A 23765-nucleotide genomic window follows, 5' to 3' on the forward strand; every position below is an offset into this window, starting at 1 on the left:
ATACTAAATTTTTCATCACTCCTGCAGATGTTAGTAGTAGAAGAGATTGAACCACTCAGTGGTTGTGAAAGAGCCAATGAGATTTTTAAAGTTCAAGCTATTTGAGCACTTGTAATTCTCAGTACTTTAACTGGAATAGTGCAGGAAGTGTCCTGCTTGGGGACACATTCTTGGCTCAAGAACTACTGATAAAGTGTAGTTGGTCCTTTTTATATTTTACTTCTACAATTAGTGTATTTATAAAGTACTTTTCCAGAATTCTTTAACCTTAGCACAGTTAGATGCTTGGCACTGCTATTTTGCATGGATCGAATATCAAAAGTTGAAAAGAAAAACTGCTAAGCCAGTAAATGTACATCCGATAAGCCAGGTTAACATTTTAGACATAAAAACAGAAAATGCTGGAAACACTCAGCAGGTCAATTACTTTTTATTAGAATTGATGTACAGTCATTGACCTGAAGTGTTAACTCTGTTTCTCTCTGCACAGATGCTGCCAGACATGCTAAGTATTTCCAGCATTTTCTGTGTTTATTTCAGATTTCCAGAATCCACAGTATTTGCTTTTGTCAATATTGCTGAAGGATTCCATGTGCAAAGTTAATCCATCTTTCTTGTCTAGCTGTTGACTAACTTGTGCATTGCCAGCATGTTCCATGATTATGGTATTTTATTATTTTAGCTGAGGTATCCTGACTATAGTCTGCAAGCTCATTAATTAGCCCACTAAACTCCAGTCCCTGATGCATTTTCTAGTTGCACTAAAACTATATTTTCCCCACTGTTTAGTTTGTGCACTGGAAACCACTACCTGCTGGTGGAAAAGGAACGCCCAAAAGTTCAAAAAGATCATCAAAACAGCAGAGGAAATCTAGTTTTAACACAAGTGCAGAGGATGTAATAATCCAGCAGAGATACAAAATGATCTTGGAGCAGCAAATCTGATGGCATTTCATTGCTTACTCTTCTGGGGATTTCAATCGTCACTAGTATAAAATGAAAACTTATTTCAACATGAATTATTCTGTCTTTTGTAGTTAGCCCACAGGGCTTCATAGTAAGCAGCAGGGTGCTTCTGAGAAAATAATCTTTTAGTTCTGTCATACAGTTTACATCTTGTTTCCGACAGGGAAAACGGCCGAAGCGTGGTCTTTCCTCTCGTCTTGCTGGATACATCCCTCCCAAGAAACAGCCAGCTGCTGCCTCGAGTACTTTAACTGAAATGCTTGAAAAGGCCAAGATGTCAGAAATAAAGGAAAAAACTGAGCTGACTGAGCCGGTGGTAGCCAATTAATGTCCTCATTTATAGTATTAATGAGATGGAAATCTTGGACTCTGAAGGCTTGTTACATTGCTATGTGGTATTTGTAAATTCTTCATTAACTTGCTTCAAAGGGTAATGAGATTTTGTAACCAGATTACAGACTTCAATCAAGACTTTCCATGGATACGTCCGTGACCTTTCCAATGCTATACCCTACTATTTATTGTTTGAGCTTGAGGAGCTCAAATCTACCTTTACTTCCTAACAGTAATAGGAAGCAATACTGTGGCTTTTCTTATTCCTATACATTGTTTATTTTCATACTTCCTAATACTTTCTTGTCTGTTTATATACTAATAGTTTAATCCTGTCATTCTATAGTAAAAAACCTGCTCACTATAGTTCTGCTATATATTAGGCCAAATGGCCTTTTTCTGTTAAATACATTTGTTAAACAATGTTTTTTCTCCTCCACACTGCTTGCTGCCTTCCAGTTCCAGTGCTGCCATTTACCCTGTGGCACTTCACCGAAGTGGCCTTATTCTGTCAACATGCATGTTATTCCTAGTCAACTTTTTATGATAAATCTGAAATGTAATGTCAGCAATGTAACTTGTGTTAAATGAAGGATTCAGAAATGCTTTGTGAACAAGTTAAGAATATATTTAACAATTAAAGTTCTGTTTTTGACTTGCTTTGGAATAGTGAGTTTTTGTAGTTTTGGAGCATGCACCTTTAGACAGAGTCTGCTTCAGCTTTCACTTTTTGTTTGTACTCCTTCAGTTCTTTTTCAGACAGGTGCCGTAGAATGCACATAACTGCTTTCCCTTCTTTAGTGACCTTTGGTCTGAACACGTAGGTAGCTTTGTCAGGCATGGACTGAACAATTTGATCCAGCAGCATTTCCTTAGATAAGAGATTATTAGATTAGAAGAAAGCTTGAAAAATTATTCCACATTCACACATGTACTGTAAATTCAAAATTTTAAATGGAAATAAGTATCCTAGCTCAATCCAACTGCAAATAGTATCTACAATTAGAAAAATACTAGATGCGATATCTGATGAACCATATAAAATGTAAATCTTCTCTTTCCTGACCACGTTGTGTTTGTGACTGAAGCTAAATTTCCAACTATGCTGCTGAAAACAGCCATAACCGTTGGCAATTCTGTGTTCTAGAAAGTTAGTATCTGCTTTATGACAGAAATAGTGCAGCCCAAGAAGGCAAGCTGCAGAGAAACCACATTACACACAAACTCTCTTTATTCTGGATTTTTGTTTTGGCCAGGACTGAGTGGGCTAAGGCCAGTGCAAATTGTAGCTTCACCACATTTTATAACTGGGCTTTTATGATGTGGGATACAGCAAAGCAAACTAATTAGCAGCACCAACCAAGTCAGCTATGAAATAAATTCTGCACATGCAATCCATTATCGATCACTAGGATAGCTGTATGGAAACTCAAAGGGGTCAGTCAAGCCTATTTTTAGCAAGTTACCATATCCTCAGCAGGAACAACTTTACACTGCATAACTAATGCCTGGGGAATTGATTTAAAAGCTGATTCTTCAAGAACTAGCACTGGGAATTTCCTCAAGTTATCCTGGTCAGCCAACTTAACTGGGAACCCACGATAGACACAGTTTTCAGGAGCGCCCCTGAAGAAATTCCCAGCTAACCAGTTAAAATCACGCTGCAATTTCAAGTACCAGATTCCAAATCGAGATGGTCTGCTTTCAACTATGTCACTTCATTTTACAAAGGAAACCAGAGATACCTCCCTCACTAGATGAGCACCAACCTGGTAAATTGTGCTTTTATGTTATATTGCTGCAGTCACCATAGCTCTCCAAGGCCCTTACAATTTTATCTATTAACTCATTAAATCTACAACACACCATGCAGGTTAGAAATCATATTTTCATGGCCTATAGCTCGCAATGTTCAGATGGTATAATATGCTCTGCATTATTACCATTTGAACTTGAAGAAAAACCAATGACTATGACTTTTTCAATGGCTACGTTTTTGGTACTTCCAAGTGTAAAATTTGAAAACATTTAAAGCATAGACACAGAGCACACTGCAAAGCTTCACCAAATATTTGGGCCTCTACAGAAGACAATTTGCATTTTGGAAGAGCATTTCTATATTAGTGTGTTATCTCCTCAATTCAGTAACAGTACCACTTTGCTGTCATCCTAGTTGTGTGTGGAAGACAGGAATGAAGTTGCCCACCTTGTAAGGTTATCATTCTCTGAAAGCAAGCATCTGCAAATCATCTAACCATTCTAATCAGATGAGACTCCTTTAGTTTCAATAAAATGAGATACACTATGACTCAAAAGACATGTTCATTTCATGCAGAACATTTGCTAGTGTCTATCTTTACATTTGAATTACAAAAAATGTCAAGAAAACAGGCAGGTTATGCACCATTGCTGATCATGTCACAGTTGCTACCTTTTGGTTACAAATGGTGATTCCAAAATTTTGTTTTTCCAAGCACTAAAGAATCAGGAGAGGTAACAAGGGGGAAGGGTCAAATGCATAATGCTACCATGTCAAAATATCTTAAAAGGTCACATTTATGCAAGTCTGGGGCACTGGGCTTATTGTGGTATATGAAAGCTGCTTCCATCTGAAGAATGAATATGGTACTAGAGGCAGTCATCTATATTTTGTCAAGAGCATAAAAATGTAGATTGATTTACCCAAGACATACTTGGTCTTTGTTAATCAGATGCATAAAGTCCTACCATTTTATCTGCTTTGTCCACAGCAGCTCCTTTTCTAACTGTAATCCGAACATGGTGCTTCTTCTCAATCCACTGCTGGATCTGCTTAGTTTTTGTTTGCAGGTCATGCTTTGCAATATCTGCGGAGAAAGTCTGCTCCTTGATTTGGCAAGGTCCTGCATTCAGAAGGAGTGAGAAAAAATCTTTTGGTACAATTTTTTAAATTTAGTTTCTGTTAAAATTTGTGCCTTCAGCCATCTAGACCTCATGCTCAAAATCCTTCTCTAAATCCCTCTGCCACTCCACCTCCAAGTCTTTCCATAAAACCCACCTCTTTAACCAAGCTTTTGTTCACACCTAGTAGCTCCTTCCTTGCCTCTGTGTTCATTTTTGGTTACACCTCTATTACACTTTGGAATGTTTTTCTATGTTAAAGGCACTATATAAATGCAAATTTTTATGTATACAGACTCTCCCCTCATATTTCTTAATTTGACACCTTAACTATCTGATCATTTGTTTAGTAAGAACGTAAGAAAAGTCAGGCGAGAAATCCATTCAGCCCATCAAAGCTCATCTCTAGTGTATTAACTCTTCCATTGTAGCATGCAGCTGTATTTTGAACATCCATTTTACTGCTTATATTGCCCTATTTAGAAAATGGTTTTAAATATTTCTCACTGAGTAAAGATGTTCTTTAAAAACTTTTAAATTTGCTTTTCATGTCCTGAGTCACAGAAATCACAGAAACCCCACAGTGCAGATAGAGGCCATTTCGGCCCATCGAGCCTGCACCGACACATGTCCCACCCGATCCCCGTAACCCCTACACCAACACATATCCCACCCTATCCCCGTAACCCCACGTATTTAATCCCCCTAACACTAAGGGTCAATTTATCATAGCCAATCAACCTAACCCGCACATCTTTGGACTGTGGGAGGAAACCGGAGCACCCGGAGAAAACCCACGTTTATATTTTTTTATATTATTCAGATCAGTATGTTCTGTTATCTTTCCATTCAGAAGTCCTATGTCAACAGTGGGTATGAGCTTTTCAATGATAATTGTGTCCACATTTGATGATGTCTGCCTTGTCACGTTTGTGATAGAATTCTCCCATTAATGTGACAGCCTGTGATGTTGCAGTTCCACAGTCTCGCCACTGGGTGGCTCTGGCCACCCATTCGCTCTGCAGAGATAAATTGTTCAGCTTTTGCTTCCATTTTTGATGTAATTTAGATTTTTTTAGACTGCTCAGTTAATATTTAACAACTAAGTTTTTGTAATCAACAGATATTGTCTTGGTGCTATCTAGTTATCAAGCCCTTCTCGGCCTACAGCCAGACCTTGATATTAATTATTTACAGGTGAGAGTCCCAATATTTATTATTAAACTGAAGGTAAACATAATAGATATTGTGTGTTAGCAATGTCCCACAAACAGTAATGAGTTGAACACCCAGTCAATCTGTTTTAGGTGTTACTGACTGAGAGGAGGTTTGAGAGAGGGAACATTACAGGTCTCTGAATACTGCCAATGGACCTTTTAATGTCCATCGGAATCACCAGAAATACCCACAGTCTTAATGCCTTATCCGATGGAGGAAACATGGCACCAGATGGTCCTAGTTTTAAGAAAAATCAATCAATCACCATATTTAGAATGTTCTCTTTTTCTGATAGGTGAGGGGGGGGGGGGGGAGAAGGAAGAGGTTTCATTAAAAAAGGATACATTTGATAAATATCTCAGTTAAGAAGAAACAATCCATCCACTTACCAGTTTTAGGTTTGTCCTTTTGTTTTTCTCGGAGTTTCATTTGTTCCTCATGGATCTGTTTTCCTGTCATTAGTTTGAATACTGGAGGGTCTGCGTTTTCCCTGAGAGATACAATCTTGACCCCACGCTCATCCATGATACGAATAACATCAGCTCTGTGCAGATTTCCCAGGTTCTCTCCATTTTCATCTATCACGTGAATGATCCGGTGGTGAATTTTTCTGCCAATGCTCCCTATTGTTCTTCGTGCTCTTGGATCCTGTTTCTCCCTGTGCTGTGCTGTCCCAGGCTCACCCTCACCAGCTGTTGTAAAGGTTTTTAGAGGCATAATCCAGGGGCCTGGTTTCCAGTAGGGTATGATGCATCTGGATGGGGGAGTCATTACTTTCACCATGGTTTGTACAAACAAAGTGCTAAAATGCCTTGCACTCTCAGTACAAAGATACCGACTAGTATAACCAGTTTTAGTTTGCAGTGTTTGGAAAGCAATTTTCGTTATGCAATGTGCAGCCATCCTGAAAGACAATACAAACAGGCAAAGAATTATTACTGAGTTTGTGGACTAATGGAAGGTTTGAATGGGTGGGTTTTATGCTACTTTGGTTGTGTTGTGACTTTCGATGTCATTATTGGGTCGTATTTCCCGATCGGAGGCTTCCCGCGTGCGGAGGCCTCCGATTGGAAAAAATCTACGGACTTTCCCAAGGGCTCCCGAGGTCCAGACACTTCCGCTCCTGAGCCTCTCCAACTCGAAATGCGCAGGGCCCACGTATCCCAGAGGCGCATGCGGTTCGCAAGCGTCCCTGGGATCACGTGGGCCATGGGGAGCCAATCGAAGAAGGGAATCTCCCTTCATACATTTGACAGATAGACCTGTCAAATATATGAATGGAGATCACCCCAAAAACACTGCAAAACATTAAATACATTTTTTAAATTAGTTGAAATTACAATAAATTAAATATTTTAAACAAAAATGTAATGTTTTGAAAAAAATTAAAGTTTTTTACCAGGCTAAAAATAAATTTACTTTAAAAAAAAAGTATTTTAATAAAATTATAAATGAGTGAATTTTTTTATTTTACTTTTTAAATTTTATGCTGGTAAAAGCAGGACAAATGCCTGCTTTTACCAGACATAAGAATTCTAAGGGTTTTCAGCGGGCGGAGGTTCTCTAGAAAGCGGAACTATCCGCCCACAGAGGCCCTTCTCCAGGGCAGGCGTCCGTGACAGATTGGAAATGCCAGTTTTCAGCACATGCGCGTCGCATGCCTGAAACCGGCATTTCCGATGTCCTACAGGTGTGTACACAGCGCGTACGCACCCGTAGGGATCTGAATATCCGGCCCATTGTTACTGCATGACTTGACCTGAAGGTGATGTGCTTCCAATTTGTCAGTGAGGTGCAATGAGCTGGGAATCTGCATCTTGCATCTTGGTTGTGACAGGGTCAGAAATTAAAAATGCAACTGCTTTGGCGTGAATAAGAAACTTAAGCAGTAGCATATGCAGTTTATTATTTTTATCATTAGGACATAGAAGTAATTAGGAAGGCTAATGGAATGTTGGCCTTTATTGCAAGGGGTATGGAGTATAAAAGTAGGGAAGTTTTGATGCAACTTTACAGGGCGCTGGCGAGACCACACCTGGAGTACTGCGTACAGTTTTGGTCTCCATATTTAAGGAAGGATATACTTGCATTGGAGGCAGTGCAGAGAAGGTTCACGAGGTTGATTCCTGGGATGAAGTGGTTGACGTATGACGAAAGGTTGAGCAGGTTGGGCCTATACTCACTGGAGTTTAGAGGAATGAGGTGTGATCTTATTGAAACATCTCAGATTCTGAAGGGGATTGACAGGGTGGATGCTGAGAGGATGGTTCCCCTAGTGGGGGTATCTAGATCTAGGGGGCATAGTTTCAGAATAAGGGGTCGCCCATTTAAGACACAGATGAGGAGGAATTTCTTCTGAGGGTCGTGAATCTTTGGAATTCTCTACCCCAGAGAGCTGTGGAGGTGGAGTCATTGAATATATTCAAGGTGGAGATTGACAAGACATTTGAACTACAAGGAAGTCAAGGGGTATGAGGAGAGAGCGGGAAAGTAGTGTTGAGGCCAAGATTGGATCAGCCATGATCTTATTGAATGGCGGAGCAGGCTTGAGGGGCCGATTGGCCAACTCCTGCTCCTGTTTCTTATGTTCTAACCATAGAAATTTATGGTAGAGAAGGCTGCCATTCGGCCATAGCTTTGCTACAACAATCCAAAATGAATCCCACTTACCTGCTCTCTCCTCGTAGCACTGTATATTCCCCTGCAATGCTCTCTGCATCAGCTGCTCCCTAAGGTAAAGCACTCCACGCTCCTAAAACAGTCTGGGTAAAGAAATTTCTCCTAAGCTCTCTTCACTTTCAGTGACAATTTAAAATTGATGATTCCCCAACAAGAACTAGTCTTTCCCTACTCACCCCATCACAATCTTTCATATCTGAAATTAAGTTATATAATGGCTGGTTTACCTTACCCTGATGTTTTTGAACTGTCTAGTATATCATATTATTTGCAAAGTTAAATTAATGTCAGAAACTTAAGCAGCTTTCTTTCAAAATCACTTAGAACTTCCCCATTGCAAATGCTTTTTATTTTTGTAAACCTGCATGCTTCCACCAGCATTCTAAAAGGTGAAAACTTCAGGGGGAAAGGTTACAAGATCACAAGATAAATACAGTAGAAGAATATTTGGGACCAAGGCCCCATCTGCTTGCTTAAGTGGATATAAAAATATCTTGGCACTATCCAAAGAAAAGCAGTTTTGTTCTAACGGTGTCCTAGCACAGGGTCTTGCTATGCAGAAAGTGGCTACTGCATCAACCTATATAAGTGATTACGCATCAAAAATAATTCATTGGCTTTGAAACAGTTTGATATAACCTGAGGACACAAAAGGTACTGTATAAATAACAACAGAAAATGCTGGAAAAACTCAGCAGGTCAGGCAACATCCGTGGAGAGAAATTTGAGTTGACGTTTCGGGTCGAACCCTTCTTCAAAACTGGAAAGAAAATCTGCGATCTGACAAAAGAAGTAAAAGAAACAAAAGCAGAGAAAGAGACAATAAAAGGTGTTCGAAGCTAGACGAGATGGTAATAGGCTGAGATTAGGTGTGAAGTGTACTGGCAGGGCAGGAGATAGCTGCCAGGTGTGAGAGAGAAACAAAAGGAAAGGGGGGGGGAAAAGGAGTGGAAAAATTACAAGAAAAATGTAATGGGGCCGAGGTTATGATCTGAAATTGTTGAACTCGATATTGAGTCTGGAAGGCTGCAGAGTGCCTAATCGGAAGATGAGGTGCTGTTCCTCGAGTTTACGTTGAGCTTCCGTGGAACAATACAAGAGGCCAAGGACGGTGAGGTCCGAGTGGCAATGGAGCGGTGAATTAAAATGACAGGCGACCGGAAGCTCGGGGTCACCCATACGGACTGAACGGAGGTGTTCCGCAAAGCGGTCACCCAATCTGCGTTTGGTCTCCCCAATGTAGAGGAGACCGCATCGTGAGCAGCGAATACAGTATACTAGATTGCGAGAAGTACAAGAAATCGCTGTTTCACCTGGAAGGGGTGTTTGGGGCCCTGGACAGTGGGAAGGGGGGAGGTATATGGGCAGGTGTTGCATCTCCTGCGCTTGCATGGGAAGGTGCTGGGCGAAGGGGAAGGGCTGTTTGGGGTGATAGAGGAGTGGACTAGGGTGTCTCGGAGGGAGCGGTCCCTACGGAATGCTGAAAGGGGAGGGGAGGGGAAGATACGTTTGGTGGTGGGATCACTTTGGAGGTAGCGGAAATGCCGGAGGATGATCCGTTGAATGTGGAGGCTGGTGGGGTGAAAGGTGAGGACAAGGGGAACCCTATCGTGGTTCCGGGAGGGAGGGGCAGGGGTGAAGGCAGAAGTACAGGAGATAGAACTGACACGGTCGAGGGCAGTATCAACCACGGTAGAGGGGAATCCTCCGTTGCGGAAAAAGGAAGACATGTCTGAAGCACTGGTGTGGAAGGTGGCATCGTCGGAGCAGATACGGCGGAGACGGAGAAACTGGGAGAATGGAATAGAGTCCTTACAGGAGGCGGGGTGGGAGGAAGTGTAGTCCAGGTAGCTGTGGGAGTCAGTGGGCTTGTAGTGAATATTGGTCGATAACCTATCCCCAGAGATGGAGACGGAGAAGTCGAGGAAGGGAAGGGAAGAGTCAGAGATGGACCATGTGAAGGTGAGGGAAGGGTGGAAATTGGAGGCAAAGTGAATGAAATTGTCAAGTTCGGGGCGAGAGCAGGAAATGGCACCGATACAGTCATCAATGTATCGGAAAAAAGAGGTGAGGGGACCCGAGTAGGACTGGAACAAAGATTGTTCCACATAGCCCACGAAAAGGCAGGCATAGCTAGGACCCATGCGGGTACCCATGGCAACACCTTTGATTTGGAGGAAATGAGTGGAGTTAAAGGAGAAGTTGTTCAATGTGAGAACAAGTTCAGCGAGGCGGAGGAGGGTGGTGGTGGATGGGGACTGGTCGGGCCTCTTCAAGGAAGAAGCGGAGCGCCCTCAGGCCATCCCGGTGGGGGATGGAGGTGTAGAGGGATTGTACGTCCATGGTGAAAAGGAAGCGGTTGGGGCCAGGAAACTGGAAACTGTTAAAGTGGCGGAGGGCGTCCGAAGAGTCGCGGATGTAGGTGGGAAGAGACTGGACAAGAGGAGAAAAGATAGAGTCAAGATAGGAAGAGATAAGTTCCGTGGGGCAAGAACAGGCTGAAACGATGGGTCTACCAGGGCAGTCCTGTTTGTGGATCTTGGGAAGGAGGTAGAAGCGGGCTGTGCGGGGTTGGGGAACTATGAGGTTGGTGGCAGCTGGGGGGGAAGATCTCCAGAGGAGATGAGGTCAGTGACAGTCTTGGAAACGGTGGTTTGATGTTCTGTAGTGGGGTCATGGTCCAGGTGGAGGTAGGAGGTGGTGTCGGAGAGTTGGCGTTCAGCTTCCGCTAGGTAGAGGTCAGTGCGCCAAACAACAACAGCACCACCCTTGTCAGCGGGTTTAATGGCAATGTCAGGGTTGGATCTAAGAGAATGGAGTGCTGCAAGTTCAGAGGGAGGTAGGTTGGAGTGAGTGAGGGGAGCAGAGAAATGGAGACGGCCGATGTCACGGCGGCAGTTAGCGATGAAAAGATCTAGAGAGGGTAAGAGGCCAGGGGGAGGGGTCCAGGTAGAATGGGAATTCTGCAAGCGGGAGAAAGGGTCAGTTGTGCAGGGGGAAGACTCCTGGCCAGAGAAGTGGGCACGGAGACGAAGGCGGCGGAAAAAGAGCTCAACATCGTGCCGAGCTCGAAATTCATTGAGGTGGGGGCGTAAGGGGATGAAGCTCAGGCCTTTGCTGAGGACTGATCGTTCGGGGTCAGAGAGTGGAAGGTCAGAGGGGATAGTGAAAACACGGCAGGGGGTGAGATTGGGAGAGGGGGGTCAGAGGAAAGTGAAGGGGAAGAAGGTTCCGGAGGGGCGTTGGTGTCCAAGAGTTGATGAAGCTTGCGATCCTTGACATCGGTACTGTATAAATGCTAGTTCTTTTTATTTAACATCAGTATAATCTAGTAGTAGTTAAACAATCATTACGAGAGTCTCGCTGGACACTGGAGAGGTGCTAGTAGATTGGAAACAGGCCAATGTGTTGCCAATATTAAAAAAAGGGGGACAAAACAGACAGGTAACTACAGGCCTATTAGTCTTAGTGCCATCTGATATAAAATATGGACTCAATTATTAGGTGTAAACTTGTAAATTATCTGTACAATATAACTTAATTAACAACAGTCAAAATGGATTCAGAGAGGTAATATTCTGCCTGACCAACCTTCTTGACTTCTTTCATCCCTACAGCAAGACACTGACAAGATAGTAGGTCAATTAGTTTCAGTTGATTACAATTTTTAGGTTGTTCACATTAATTCATACAATATTCATTCATTGTTTTCCCTTTACTAGATATCACACAGCCCTTATACCAGCGTATGCCTCATCCTTGTTTTCAAATCTCTCCATGGCCTCGCCCCGCACTATCTCTGTAACCGCTTCCAGTCCTACAAGCCTTCGAGATCTCTGCACTCCTCCAATTCTGGCCTGTTGCACATCCCTGATTTTAATTGCTCCACCATTGGCGGCTGTGCCTTCCGCTGCCTAGGCCCAAAGCTCATATTTCATTAAAATAGAAAAAGAGAAGAAAACCTCTTGCATACTGGCAGTGGATAGAGGTTACTGTAATAATGCCTCTTAAGAGCAGATGCTCAACCACTCGGGTATTAGATTGTTTAAAACCTTAACGGCCAACATTTATCCCTCAACCAACACCACAAAAAAGATTAACTGGTTATTCATCTCATTTGCTGTCTGTAGGACCTTGCTGTGCACAAATTGGCTGTTATAACTGCCTAGATAACAACACTTACTGCACTTAAAATGTAATTTATTGGACCGTCACCAAGACTGTGTACTTCCACCTCCGTCTCCACCCCTGCCTCAGCTCATCTGCTGCCGAAACCCTCATCCATCCCTTTGTTACCTCTAGACTTGACTACCCCAATGTTCTCTTGGCCAGCCTCCTATCTTCCACCTAGCCAAGTCTAAAAGGAAAGAGGCGGAAACACGTGCTAGGCAAAAATGAAGTGAAAGGAAACCCAATATGGAGGCACGTTACGAGAAGAGGTGCCCTCTCTGGCATTCCAGGATACAGACTAGAACAGCAGTGTTGCATATCTTCAATAAGCCCCAGACACAAGCTCTTTGTAGCCACTGTCAGTACCATGCCTATGTTGTAGGTTAGCTGCAGGGGTCCTTGCAGCAAATGGCAATGCTCTGCAACTGATTCCTACTGTCATGGAGCCTGTGGAGGCAGTTGTCCTTGATTATTGGCAGTTGGTGTGCCAAGACGTGCAGGTATGTTTGGTGATATAATGGCCGTTGCAGCTTAGGCGCTTGCTGATCTTTCTGGCATGCCTTCTTTCATTTCGTACCACTTCAACCATGAAATACTGTATTTGGGGACATCCAAACCAGCCCCCATCACCTTCACATGCTGCTCACCACACAACTCTCCAGCTTACACTTGGATGCTTTGTGGAAGACATGCTTTTCCCATGTCCTCTTTCCTCACCAATACCTGTTCTGCTGAAGTTCTGAAAGGGATTCACTTACAGTCCACTTTCCAGTGGTTTAACAGATACTAGTGGACTTAAAAAAAAGTTTTAAAACCAAAAAAAGTGTAAATGAAAAATATCCTCCAAAATAAGTCCACAAATTCATGTTAATAAATTAACACCAGGCGCTCTGACAAGGAATAATTTAAAATGAGAAACATTTAAAAAGTGGCTGTAACTCGGGGCGGCTAAGATCGAGGAGTTAAAAAAAACAAATTAACAGTGGCGCCACCGTCAGAATTTAAAATGACTCCCGGACCCGTCCGCTGGTCGCTTTCTGATCGGCTTGGGCCCAGTGCCGCACCCACACCCGGCCCGGCCCGGCCCGGCCCGGCCCGACCCCCACTCCAGCCCCAGGCCCGGCCCGACCCCCACTCCAGCCCCAGGCCCGGCCCGACCCCCACTCCAGCCCCAGCCCCAGGCCCGGCCCGACCCCCACTCCAGCCCCAGCCCCAGGCCCGGCCCGACCCCCACTCCAGCCCCAGGCCCGGCCCGACCCCCACTCCAGCCCCAGGCCCGGCCCGACCCCCACTCCAGCCCCAGGCCCGGCCCGGCCCCCACTCCAGCCCCAGGCCCGCGATATCCTGTGCGCGTCAAACTCACCTCCCGGCGGCCCAGGCCTGGGTTCATTCGCAGCTGCTGGCCCCGCAGCGATGGGGAATCCGTGGACTTTAAAGCCGCCGATAAATACCGAGCGGTCACAGCACAACTCACCCCGAACACGGCGAGAGGCGGAGACAAGCACCGCACCGCGGCCTCCAGTCACCAGGAGGAGGCACCGAGAAAAATAAACACCGAGAATCAGTGAGACTGACTGGGAATCACTGAGAAAGAGTCTGGGAATCACTGAGAAAGAGTCTGGGAATCACTGAGAGAGACAAGGAAACACAGAGAGAGACTAGGAATCACTGAAAGCGAAAGACTGAATCGCTGAGAGAGACTGGGAATCACAGAGAGACTGTAGAGAGACTGGGAATCACAGAGAGACTGTAGAGAGACTGGGAATCACAGAGAAATACTGAATGAGAGACTGGGAATCACAGAGAGAGAGAGAGAGACAAAATTACAGAGACTGGGATGCACTGGGAGATACTGGGAATCACTGCAAGAGAGAGAGAGAGAGACTGGGAATCACAGCGAAAGAGAGACGGAATCACTGAGAGACTGTGAAAAACTAAGAGAGATTGGGAATCACAGAGAGACTGGGAATCACAGACTGGGAATCACTGAGAGAGACTGGGAATCACTGAGAGAGGAAACTATCAGGACAGAAGGGAGAATTTCTACCCAAAATTCACAAAAATATGCCCTGAATTCAAAAATCTGAATGACCACCAGAAACTCCCATATCTATTGGGAGAACAGAGAAAATGTGTAACTATAGCGGCAAACTATGTTACAGCTTGCCACAAGCAGAGGGACAACCAGTGACACATTAAATCTAAGAAAAGATTATATGCATATTATATGTGTGTATATCTATATATATGATGTGCCTCAATAATCCCGAGACTCGATGTTAGCGAAACGAAACAAGGCTTTTATTAACTTAGAAGATAACACGCAGTGGAGAGAGGTATCTTCCATCTGGAGCTCTGCAGTACTGGATATGAGGCCAGACTGAGCTGGCTTACATAGAGGCCAGGTATGGGCGGAGCCCTACACACAACACATTCCATACATTCCAATATACAATACAATGGTGAGGAGAAACCTGAAACCAACCACAGTCACAGGCAATACAATGGTGAGGGGAAACCTGAAACCAACCACAGTCACAGGCAGTGATGAATGGAATATTTCATCACATTCACCCCTTCTATAGATTTAGTCTGTTCGGGGGTTTGGTAGTCCTCTGCGACCGACGTGGCTGTTGTGGTGTCGCGGGTGTCGGCTGGGTGTCCCCGGTGGCCTCCTGGGTCTCTGCCGGGGGTGCCGCCAGGGTTGTTGAAGGGGTAGTTGGTGGGGGTGCCGTTGGTCGATGTTCTTCCGGGGGTGATGAAAGAGTAGTGGGTGGGTAAGAGTTGCTGTGGTCGTTGTTGCTGCTATTGCCGTGGTTGTTGTCGTTACCGGCTGGGGCGACGTCTTTTATTGACACGGTGTCCTCCCTTCCGTCGGCGTGCCGGACATACGCGTATTGGGGGTTGGCGTGGAGTAGGTGCACTGGCTCCACGAGAGGGTCCGTCTTATGGCCCCTCACATGCCTTCGCACGAATACCGAACCTGGGGTGGAGAGCCATGACGGCATGGATACGCCTGAGGTGGATTTCCGGGGAAAGCTAAACATTCGTTCATGAGGCGTGGCATTAGTGGCAGTACACAATAGCGACCGTATCGAATGGAGCACATCTGAGAGGACTTCCTGCCAGCGGGAGATAGGGAGGCCCTTGGTCCTTAGAGCTAGAGTGACTGCTTTCCATACTGTCCCGTTCTCTCGCTCCACTTGACCGTTACCCCGGGGGTTGTAGCTGGTGGTACGGCTCGTGGCGATACCCCTGGACAGCATGTACTGGCGTAGCTCTTCACTCATGAAGGACGCCCCCCTATCCGTGTGGATGTAGCTCGGCATACCGAACAGGCAGAACAGGCTGTTGAGGCATTTAATGACCGTGGCGCTGGTCATGTCTGGGCAGGGGAAGGCGAATGGGAACCGGGAGTATTCGTCCACAATGTTCAGGAAGTAAACATTGCGGTCGACGGACGGGAGGGGGCCCTTGAAATCTAAGCTGAGCCGCTCAAAGGGCCGTGTAGCTTTGATTAAGTGGGCTCTATCAGGGTGGTTGAACCGAGGCTTGCACTCAGCGCAAGTGCGGCAGTTCCTGGTCAGAGACCGAACTTCCTCAATCGAGTAGGGTAAGTTGCGGGACTTTATGAAGTGGAACAGCCGCGTGACCCCTGGGTGGCAGAGGTCGTTGTGGAGGGTCTGTAGCCGATCCCCGGTGGCGCTGGCACACATCCCTCGTGAGAGGGCATCTGGGGATTCGTTAAGGGCCCCTGGCCGGTAAATGATGTCATACTCGAAGGTGGAGAGCTCGATCCGCCACCTAAGAATCTTATCATTTTTAATCTTCCCCCTCTGTTTATTATTGAACATAAACGCTACCGACCGCTGGTCGGTAAGTAGGGTGAAGCGTTTGCCGGCTAGGTAGTGGCGCCAGTGGCGCACTGCCTCCACGATGGCTTGGGCCTCCTTTTCCACGGAGGAGTGTCTGATCTCGGGCCCTTGGAGGGTCCTCGAGAAGAAAGCTACGGGCCGCCCCGCCTGGTTGAGGGTGGCCGCCAAGGCAAAGTCAGACGCATCACTTTCCACTTGAAATGGAGTGTTCTCGTCCACTGCCTGTAGCGTGGCCCGCTCAATATCCTGCTTAATGCTTTTGAAGGCGGCGTGGGCCTCAGCAGAGAGCGGAAAAGAGGATGCTTTCAAGAGGGGGCGGGCTTTGTCGGAGTAGTTGGGGACCCATTGGGAATAATAAGAAAATAACCCCAGGCACCTTTTCAGGGCTTTGGGAGTGTTGGGCAGGGCAGCTCCTGTAGGGGGCGCAATCGGTCGGGGTCTGGTCTGATTTCCCCATTCTCCACCACGCTGCCTAGTATGCAGAGGCGCGTGGTGTTGAAAACACACTTGTCCTCGTTGTAGGTGAGGTTGAGTTTTTGTGCGGTTTTCAGGAACCTCTCGAGGTTCGAGTCGTGATCCTGCTGGTTGTGACCGCAGATGGTGACGTTGTCGAGGTAGGGGAAGGTTGCGTGCAAGTGGTGGTCATCGACCATGCGATCCATCTCCCTCTGGAAGACCGAGACCCCATTCGTCACCCCAAAGGGGACTCTGAGGAATTGGTAGAGGCGTCCGTTCGCCTCGAAGGCGGTGTACGGGCGGTCCTCTGGTCTGATAGGGAGCTGGTGGTACGCTGACTTGAGGTCGATGGTGGAGAACACCCGGTATTGGGCGATTTGGTTCACCATTTCTGATATGCGGGGTAGCGGGTAGGCGTCTAGTTGGGTGTACCTGTTGATCGTTTGGCTATAGTCGATCACCATCCGTTTCTTCTCGCTACCCCTTACCACCACCACTTGGGCACGCCACGGGCTATTGCTGCATTCAATAATGCGCTCTTTCAGGAGCCTGTCTACCTCGGTCGCGATAAACCGCCTGTCCTCCCAGCTGTACCTCCTGCTTTTGGTCGCTATTGGCCGGCAGTTAGGGGTAAGGTTCGCGAATAGCGAAGGCGGCTTTACCTTCAGGGTAGCCAGGCCGCACTCTGTGAGGGGCGGCTGGGACCCACCGTACTTGAGCGTGATGCTTTGGTGGTTGCACTGGAAATCCAGGCCCAAGATCACGCTCGCGCATAGATTCTTCATGATTAATACTTTAAAATGATCGTATACAGTCCCGTTAACGGACAATTGTACCGTGCAGTAACCCAGAATGGTCGATGTCTGGGTTTTATCAGCCATAGAGATGGTACCCCGAGTAGGGACCACCTTTAGGGAGAGTTGTTGTGCCAGTTCAGGGTGGATAAAACTCTCCGTGCTTCCACTGTCAATTAAACATTTAACCCCGCACCCGTTTACCTCGATGTCCACCATTGATTTGGATAGCGGGTGGGGCCTGGTCTGGTCCAGTGTGACCGATGCCACTGTAGGGCCCTGATCGAGACAAGATGGCGTCCACGCTGTCTGCTCACAAGATGGCGGACCCCACGAGGTCGGGCAAGATGGCGTCCAAGATGGCCGCTCCCACGGTGCACACGCGGCGGTGGCGGGTTTTGGTTTTCCGGCGGGGTTCCCTCTGCACACCTTCCCGAAGTGCCCCTTCTTACCGCACTTAAAGCAGGTGGTGCCTTTCGCCGGGCACAGGTTTCTGGTGTGCTTTGGCTGCCCGCAGAAGTAGCAGTTGGGTCCCCGACGGGTCGCGGCTGTCGTAGGGCTTCTGGGGGGAGAGCGGGGCCCCGGCGGTGTCGGGCTGCCGGGCGGGGAGGATGCCTTCCAAGATGGCGGCGCCCTTGGGGCACACGTGGCAGCGTGGACGGCGCGGGCTGAAGAGTAGGCGTCCGAGTTTCTCTGGGCCACATCCAGGGATCGCGCGGTGTCCGCAGCCTGTTTCAGGTCCAATCCCGTTTTTTCCAGCAGTCTTTGCCGGATGTAAGTGGAGCTGAGGCCTGTGATAAAGGCATCGCGAACAAGCTCGTCGGTGTACACTGTGGCTTTTACATCTCGGCACTTGCAGTCTTTGGCAAGCATTTTCAGGGTGCCTAGGAACTCCTCCACCGATTCCCCAGGTCGCTGTGCGCGAGTGGCGAGCAGATGCCTAGCATACACCTCATTCATAGGCTGCTGGTAATGCGCCTTTAAGATGTCGCAGGCGGCCAGGTACGTGTCGGCATCTTGGATGAGGGGGTAAACCCGGTGGCTTACCCAATTCCGCAGAATTCCGAGTTTCATACTCGCAGCGTCCGTAGTGTCTTTGACGGCTGCGGAATTGTCCAGGAAGAATTCCATACACATAAACCAGTGTCCGAAGCGTGCTGATGCGTCCGGAGCATGCTGATCCAAATCCAAACGTTCGGGTTTCAGGAGTTGATCCATTGTGTTGAAAAATAAGTTAATAAAATTGATGTGCCTCAATAATCCCGAGACTCGATGTTAGCGAAACGAAACAAGGCTTTTATTAACTTAGAAGATAATACGCAGTGGAGAGAGGTATCTTCCATCTGGAGCTCTGCAGTACTGGATATGAGGCCAGACTGAGCTGGCTTACATAGAGGCCAGGTATGGGTGGAGCCCTACACACAACACATTCCATACATTCCAATATACAATACAATGGTGAGGAGAAACCTGAAACCAACCACAGTCACAGGCAATACAATGGTGAGGGGAAACCTGAAACCAACCACAGTCACAGGCAGTGATGAATGGAATATTTCATCACATTATACATGGGTATACTTGTCTATACACTATGTCTAGATCGGGGTTTATGTGGTCAATCATACATGTATTTCTGTGCTTTGGCAACATAAGATGTATCTTGTCATGCCAATAAAGCAATTTGAATTGAATTGAATTGAATTGACTGGGAATCACTGAGATAGACTGGGAATCATTGAGACGCAGACTGGGAATCACTGAAAGCGAAAGACTGGGAATCACTGAGAGGGAGAGACTGGGATATGCTGTCACTGCATTCAGGGAGTGGTGGAGACAGATGCACTTCCTCATAATTTGTGGAAACTATCAGGACATAAGGGGGAATTTCTACCCCAAATTAATAAAAATATGCCCTGAATTCAAAAATTTGAATGACCACCAAAAACTCCCATATCTATTAGGGGAACAGAGAAATTGCGTAACTTTAGCGGCAAACGTTTTATAAGTACTTTCACTTTCATCTTTCAAGGTATTAAGTGTGTGTGTGGGCGGGACTAATCGTTTTCATCTCAGGGATCTGCCAGCCATTCTTTCACTGCTTGCAGCTCAAACTACTCTCCTTATCCAGCTTTGAAAAAGTTAGTTTCTCTTTTAAAAATAGCATAAGATTTACCAAAAACGTTTTATAAGTACTTTCACTTTCATCTTTCAAGGCATTAAAAGGTAGAAATGTTGCCCGCCAGCAGATTCACAGAGGGACACAGACAGGGCCCAAAGCCTGGCACTCGATTTAAACAGCCCAGCCCAAAACAGTCCTGGCAAAGCCGGGCTCCCCCCAGCTAGTTTATGTATACAGGGATATATCTGTCTATACACTATGTCTAGATCTGCATTTACATGTTCAATCATACATGTTTTTCTGTGCTTTGGCAACATAAGATGTACCTTGTCATGCCAATAAAGCAATTTGAATTGAATTGAGAGAGAGACTGAGAGAGAGAGAGAGAGAGAGAGCGCGAGAGAGAGAGACCGAGAGCGAGAGAGCGAGAGCGAGAGCGAGAGACCGAGAGAGCGAGAGCAAGAGACTGAGAGAGCGAGAGCGAGAGACCGAGAGAGCGAGAGAGCGAGAGCGAGAGACCGAGAGACCAAGAGACCGAGAGCGAGAGACCGAGAGCCCGAGAGCCCGAGAGCGAGAGCGAGCGACACCGAGAGACCGAGAGAGCGAGAGCGAGAGAGCGAGAGAGCGAGAGTGAGAGAGAGCGAGAGAGAGCGAGAGAGAGCGAGAGAGAGCGAGAGAGCGAGAGACCGAGAGACCGAGAGAGCGAGAGAGCGAGAGAGCGAGAGAGCGAGAGCGAGAGAGAGCGAGAAAGAGCGAGAGACCGAGAGCGAGAGACCGAGAGCGAGAGACCGAGAGCGAGAGCCCGAGAGCGAGAGCAAGCGAGAGAGCGAGCGAGAGAGCGAGGGCAAGACCGAGAGAGCGAGAGACCGAGAGACCGAGAGACCGAGAGCGAGAGACCGAGAGCGAGAGCCCGAGAGCGAGAGACCGAGAGCGAGAGCGAGCGAGAGAGCGAGAGAGCGAGAGACCGAGAGCGAGAGAGCGAGAGACCGAGAGAGCGAGAGAGCGAGAGACCGAGAGACCGAGAGACCGAGACCGAGAGACCGAGAGCGAGAGACCGAGAGCGAGACCGAGAGAGCGAGAGACCGAGAGAGAGAGAGCGAGAGAGCGAGAGAGAGAGAGCGAGACCGAAAGAGAGAGAGCGAGAGAGCGAGAGAGAGAGAGCGAGAGAGCGAGACTGAGAGAGAGAGAGCGAGAGAGCGAGAGAGAGAGAGCGAGACCGAGAGAGCGAGAGAGCGAGACCGAGAGAGCGAGACCGAGAGAGAGAGAGCGAGATAGCGAGAGAGAGAGAGCGAGACGGAGAGAGCGAGAGAGCGAGACTGAGAGAGCGAGAGACCGAGAGAGCGAGAGACCGAGAGAGCGAGAGCGAGAGCCCGAGAGCGAGAGCCCGAGAGCGAGAGACCGAGACCGAGAGACCGAGACCGAGAGCGAGAGAGCGAGAGACCGAGAGACCGAGAGCGAGAGACCGAGAGACCGAGAGAGCGAGAGACCGAGAGAGCGAGAGAGCGAGACCGAGAGAGCGAGACCGAGAGAGAGAGAGCGAGAGAGCGAGAGAGCTAGAGCGCAAGACCGAGAGAGCGAGAGAGCGAGAGAGCGAGACCGAGAGAGCGAGAGCGAGAGCCCGAGAGCGAGAGACCGAGAGCGAGAGACCGAGAGCGAGAGACCGAGACCGAGAGCGAGAGACCGAGAGCGAGAGAGCGAGAGACCGAGAGACCGAGAGCGAGAGACTGAGAGACCGAGAGCGAGAGACCGAGAGACTGAGAGAGCGAGAGACCGAGAGACCGAGAGACCGAGAGCGAGCGAGAGAGCGAGAGAGCGAGAGAGCGAGAGACCGAGAGCTAGAGACCGAGAGCGAGAGACCGAGAGCGAGAGACCGAGAGAGCGAGAGAGCGAGAGAGCGAGACCGAGAGACCGAGAGCGAGCGAGAGCGAGAGCGAGAGAGCGAGACCGAGAGAGCGAGAGACCGAGAGCGAGAGACCGAGAGAGCGAGAGAGCGAGCGAGAGAGCGAGAGAGCAAGAGAGCGATACCGAGAGACCGAGAGTGAGCGAGAGAGCGAGAGCGAGAGAGCGAGAGAGCGAGAGCGAGAGAGCGAGAGAGCGAGAGCGAGAGAGCGAGAGAGCGAGCGAGAGAGCGAGAGAGCGAGAGAGCGCGAGAGCGAGAGACCGAGAGACCGAGAGAGCGAGAGCCCGAAAGAGTGAGAGAGCGAGAGACCGAGAGACCGAGAGCGAGAGCGAGAGAGCGAGAGAGCGAGAGAGCGAGAGCGAGAGAGCGAGAGACTGAGAGAGCGAGAGAGCGAGACACCGAGAGAGAGAGAGCGAGAGCGAGAGAGCGAGAGACCGAGAGCGAGAGACCGAGACCGAGAGAGCGAGAGACCGAGAGAGCGAGAGAGCGAAAGACCGAGAGAGCGAGAGACCGAGAGAGCGAGAGACCGAGACAGCGAGAGCGAGACAGCGAGAGCGAGAGAGCGAGAGACCGAGAGCGAGAGCGAGAGACCGAGAGAGCGAGAGAGCGAGAGACCGAGAGCGCGAGACCGAGAGACCGAGAGACCGAGAGCGAGTGACCGAGAGAGCGAGAGAGCGAGAGACCGAGAGAGCGAGAAAGCGAGAGAGCGAGAGCGAGAGCGAGAGAGCGAAACAGCGAGAGACAGAGAGCGAGCGAGAGAGCGAGAGAGCGAGAGACCGAGAGCGAGAGACCGAGAGCGAGAGAGCGAGAGACCGAGAGAGCGAGAGTGAGAGAGCGAGAGAGCGAGACCGAGAGAGCGAGAGACTGAGAGAGCGAGAGAGCGAGAGAGTGAGACCGAGAGACCGAGAGAGCAAGAGACCGAGAGAGCGAGAGCGAGAGAGCGAGAGAGCGAGACCGAGAGACCAAGAGCGGGAGAGCAAGCGAGGGAGCGAGAGCGAGAGAGTGAGAGAGCGAGAGCGAGAGAGCGAGAGAACGAGAGCGAGAGACCGAGAGACCGAGAGAGCGAGAGACCGAGAGAGCGAGAGACCGAGAGACCGAGAGCGAGAGACCGAGAGCGAGAGACCGAGAGAGCGAGAGCGAGAGAGCGAGAGAGCGCGAGAGCGAGAGCGAGAGAGCGAGAGACCGAGAGCGAGAGAGCGAGAGAGCGAGACCGAGAGAGCAAGAGAGCGAGAGCGAGAGAGCGAGAGAGAGAGAGCGAGAGAGCGAGAGAGCGAGACCGAGAGAGCGAGAGCGAGAGAGCGAGAGCCCGAAAGGCCGAGTGCGAGAGACCGAGAGCGAGAGACCGAGAGCGAGAGAGCGAGAGAGCGAGAGACCGAGAGAGCGAGAGACCGAGAGCGAGAGACCGAGAGCGAGAGCGAGCGAGCGAGAGACCGAGAGAGCGAGAGCGAGAGACCGACACTGAGAGCGAGAGCGTGAGACCGAGGGAGCGAGAGAGCGAGACCGAGAGACCGAGAGAGCAAGAGCGAGAGACCGAGGGAGCGAGAGAGCGAGACCGAGAGACCGAGAGAGCAAGAGCGAGAGAGCGAGAGACCGAGAGCGAGAGACTGAGAGAGCGAGAGAGAGAGAGCGAGAGAGCGAGAGAGCGAGAGCGAGAGACCGAGAGCGAGAGAGACCGAGACCGAGAGAGCGAGAGAGCGAGAGACCGAGAGACCGAGAGCGAGAGCGAGAGACCGAGAGAGCGAGAGAGAGCGAGAGCGAGAGACCGAGAGAGCGAGAGAGCGAGAGAGCGAGAGCGAGAGAGCGAGAGAGCGAGAGCGAGAGAGCGAGAGCGAGAGAGCGAGAGAGCAAGAGACCGAGAGCGAGAGACTGAGAGCGAGAGACCGAGACCGAGAGCGAGAGCCCGAGAGCGAGAGACCGAGAGCGAGAGAGCGAGAGAGCGAGACCGAGAGAGCGAGAGCGAGAGAGCGAGAGAGCGAGCGCGAGAGAGCGAGAGAGCGAGAGAGCGAGAGCGAGAGAGCGAGAGCGAGACCGAGAGAGCGAGAGAGCGAGAGACCAAGAGCGAGAGACCGAGAGAGCGAGAGAGCGCGAGAGCGAGAGCGAGAGAGCGAGAGACCGAGAGCGAGAGAGCGAGAGAGCGAGGCCGAGAGCGAGAGAGCGAGAGAGCGAGAGCGAGAGAGCGTGAGAGCGAGAGAGCGAGAGAGCGAGAGCGAGCGAGCGAGAGAGCGAGAGACCGAGAGCGAGAGACCGAGAGCGAGAGACCTAGACCGAGAGCGAGAGCGAGAGCGAGAGACCAAGAGCGAGAGAGCGAGCGAGAGAGCGAGAGAGCGAGAGAGCGAGACCGAGAGAGCGAGAGCGAGAGACCGAGAGAGCGA

The 23765-nt window shown here is 48.9% G+C and overlaps 2 protein-coding genes across 8 annotated transcripts in view; one reads left to right on the plus strand and one right to left on the minus strand.

Annotated features, from left to right (window-relative positions):
* Positions 1–1959, plus strand: part of gtf3ab (general transcription factor IIIA, b) — a 26445-nt gene extending 24486 nt beyond the window's left edge. For 2 of the 3 annotated variants that reach the window (XM_085999270.1, XM_085999272.1), the window contains exon 9: positions 1130–1959. In XM_085999270.1, the coding sequence (XP_085855396.1) occupies positions 1130–1294 (165 nt within the window). In that variant the 3' untranslated portion in view covers positions 1295–1959. The other variant, XM_085999271.1, reaches the window with a different exon arrangement.
* Positions 1–13726, minus strand: part of mtif3 (mitochondrial translational initiation factor 3) — a 19209-nt gene extending 5483 nt beyond the window's left edge. For 2 of the 5 annotated variants that reach the window (XM_085999273.1, XM_085999275.1), the window contains exons 1-4: positions 13610–13726; positions 5787–6301; positions 4027–4181; positions 1998–2170 (exon numbers count right to left, since the gene is read on the minus strand). In XM_085999273.1, the coding sequence (XP_085855399.1) occupies positions 2000–2170; positions 4027–4181; positions 5787–6300 (840 nt within the window). In that variant the 5' untranslated portion in view covers position 6301; positions 13610–13726 and the 3' untranslated portion in view covers positions 1998–1999. Of the gene's footprint in view, positions 1–1959; positions 2171–4026; positions 4182–5786; positions 6302–8067; positions 8160–13609 lie in introns of all 5 variants that reach the window. The other 3 variants (XM_085999276.1, XM_085999277.1, XM_085999274.1) reach the window with 2 other exon arrangements.
* Between the last annotated feature and the right edge of the window lie 10039 nt (positions 13727–23765).

This window comes from Somniosus microcephalus, chromosome 10, assembly GCF_052327205.1.
Source record: "Somniosus microcephalus isolate GS21.2 chromosome 10, FLI_Smic_1.0, whole genome shotgun sequence".
NCBI classification, from domain to species: domain Eukaryota; kingdom Metazoa; phylum Chordata; class Chondrichthyes; order Squaliformes; family Somniosidae; genus Somniosus; species Somniosus microcephalus.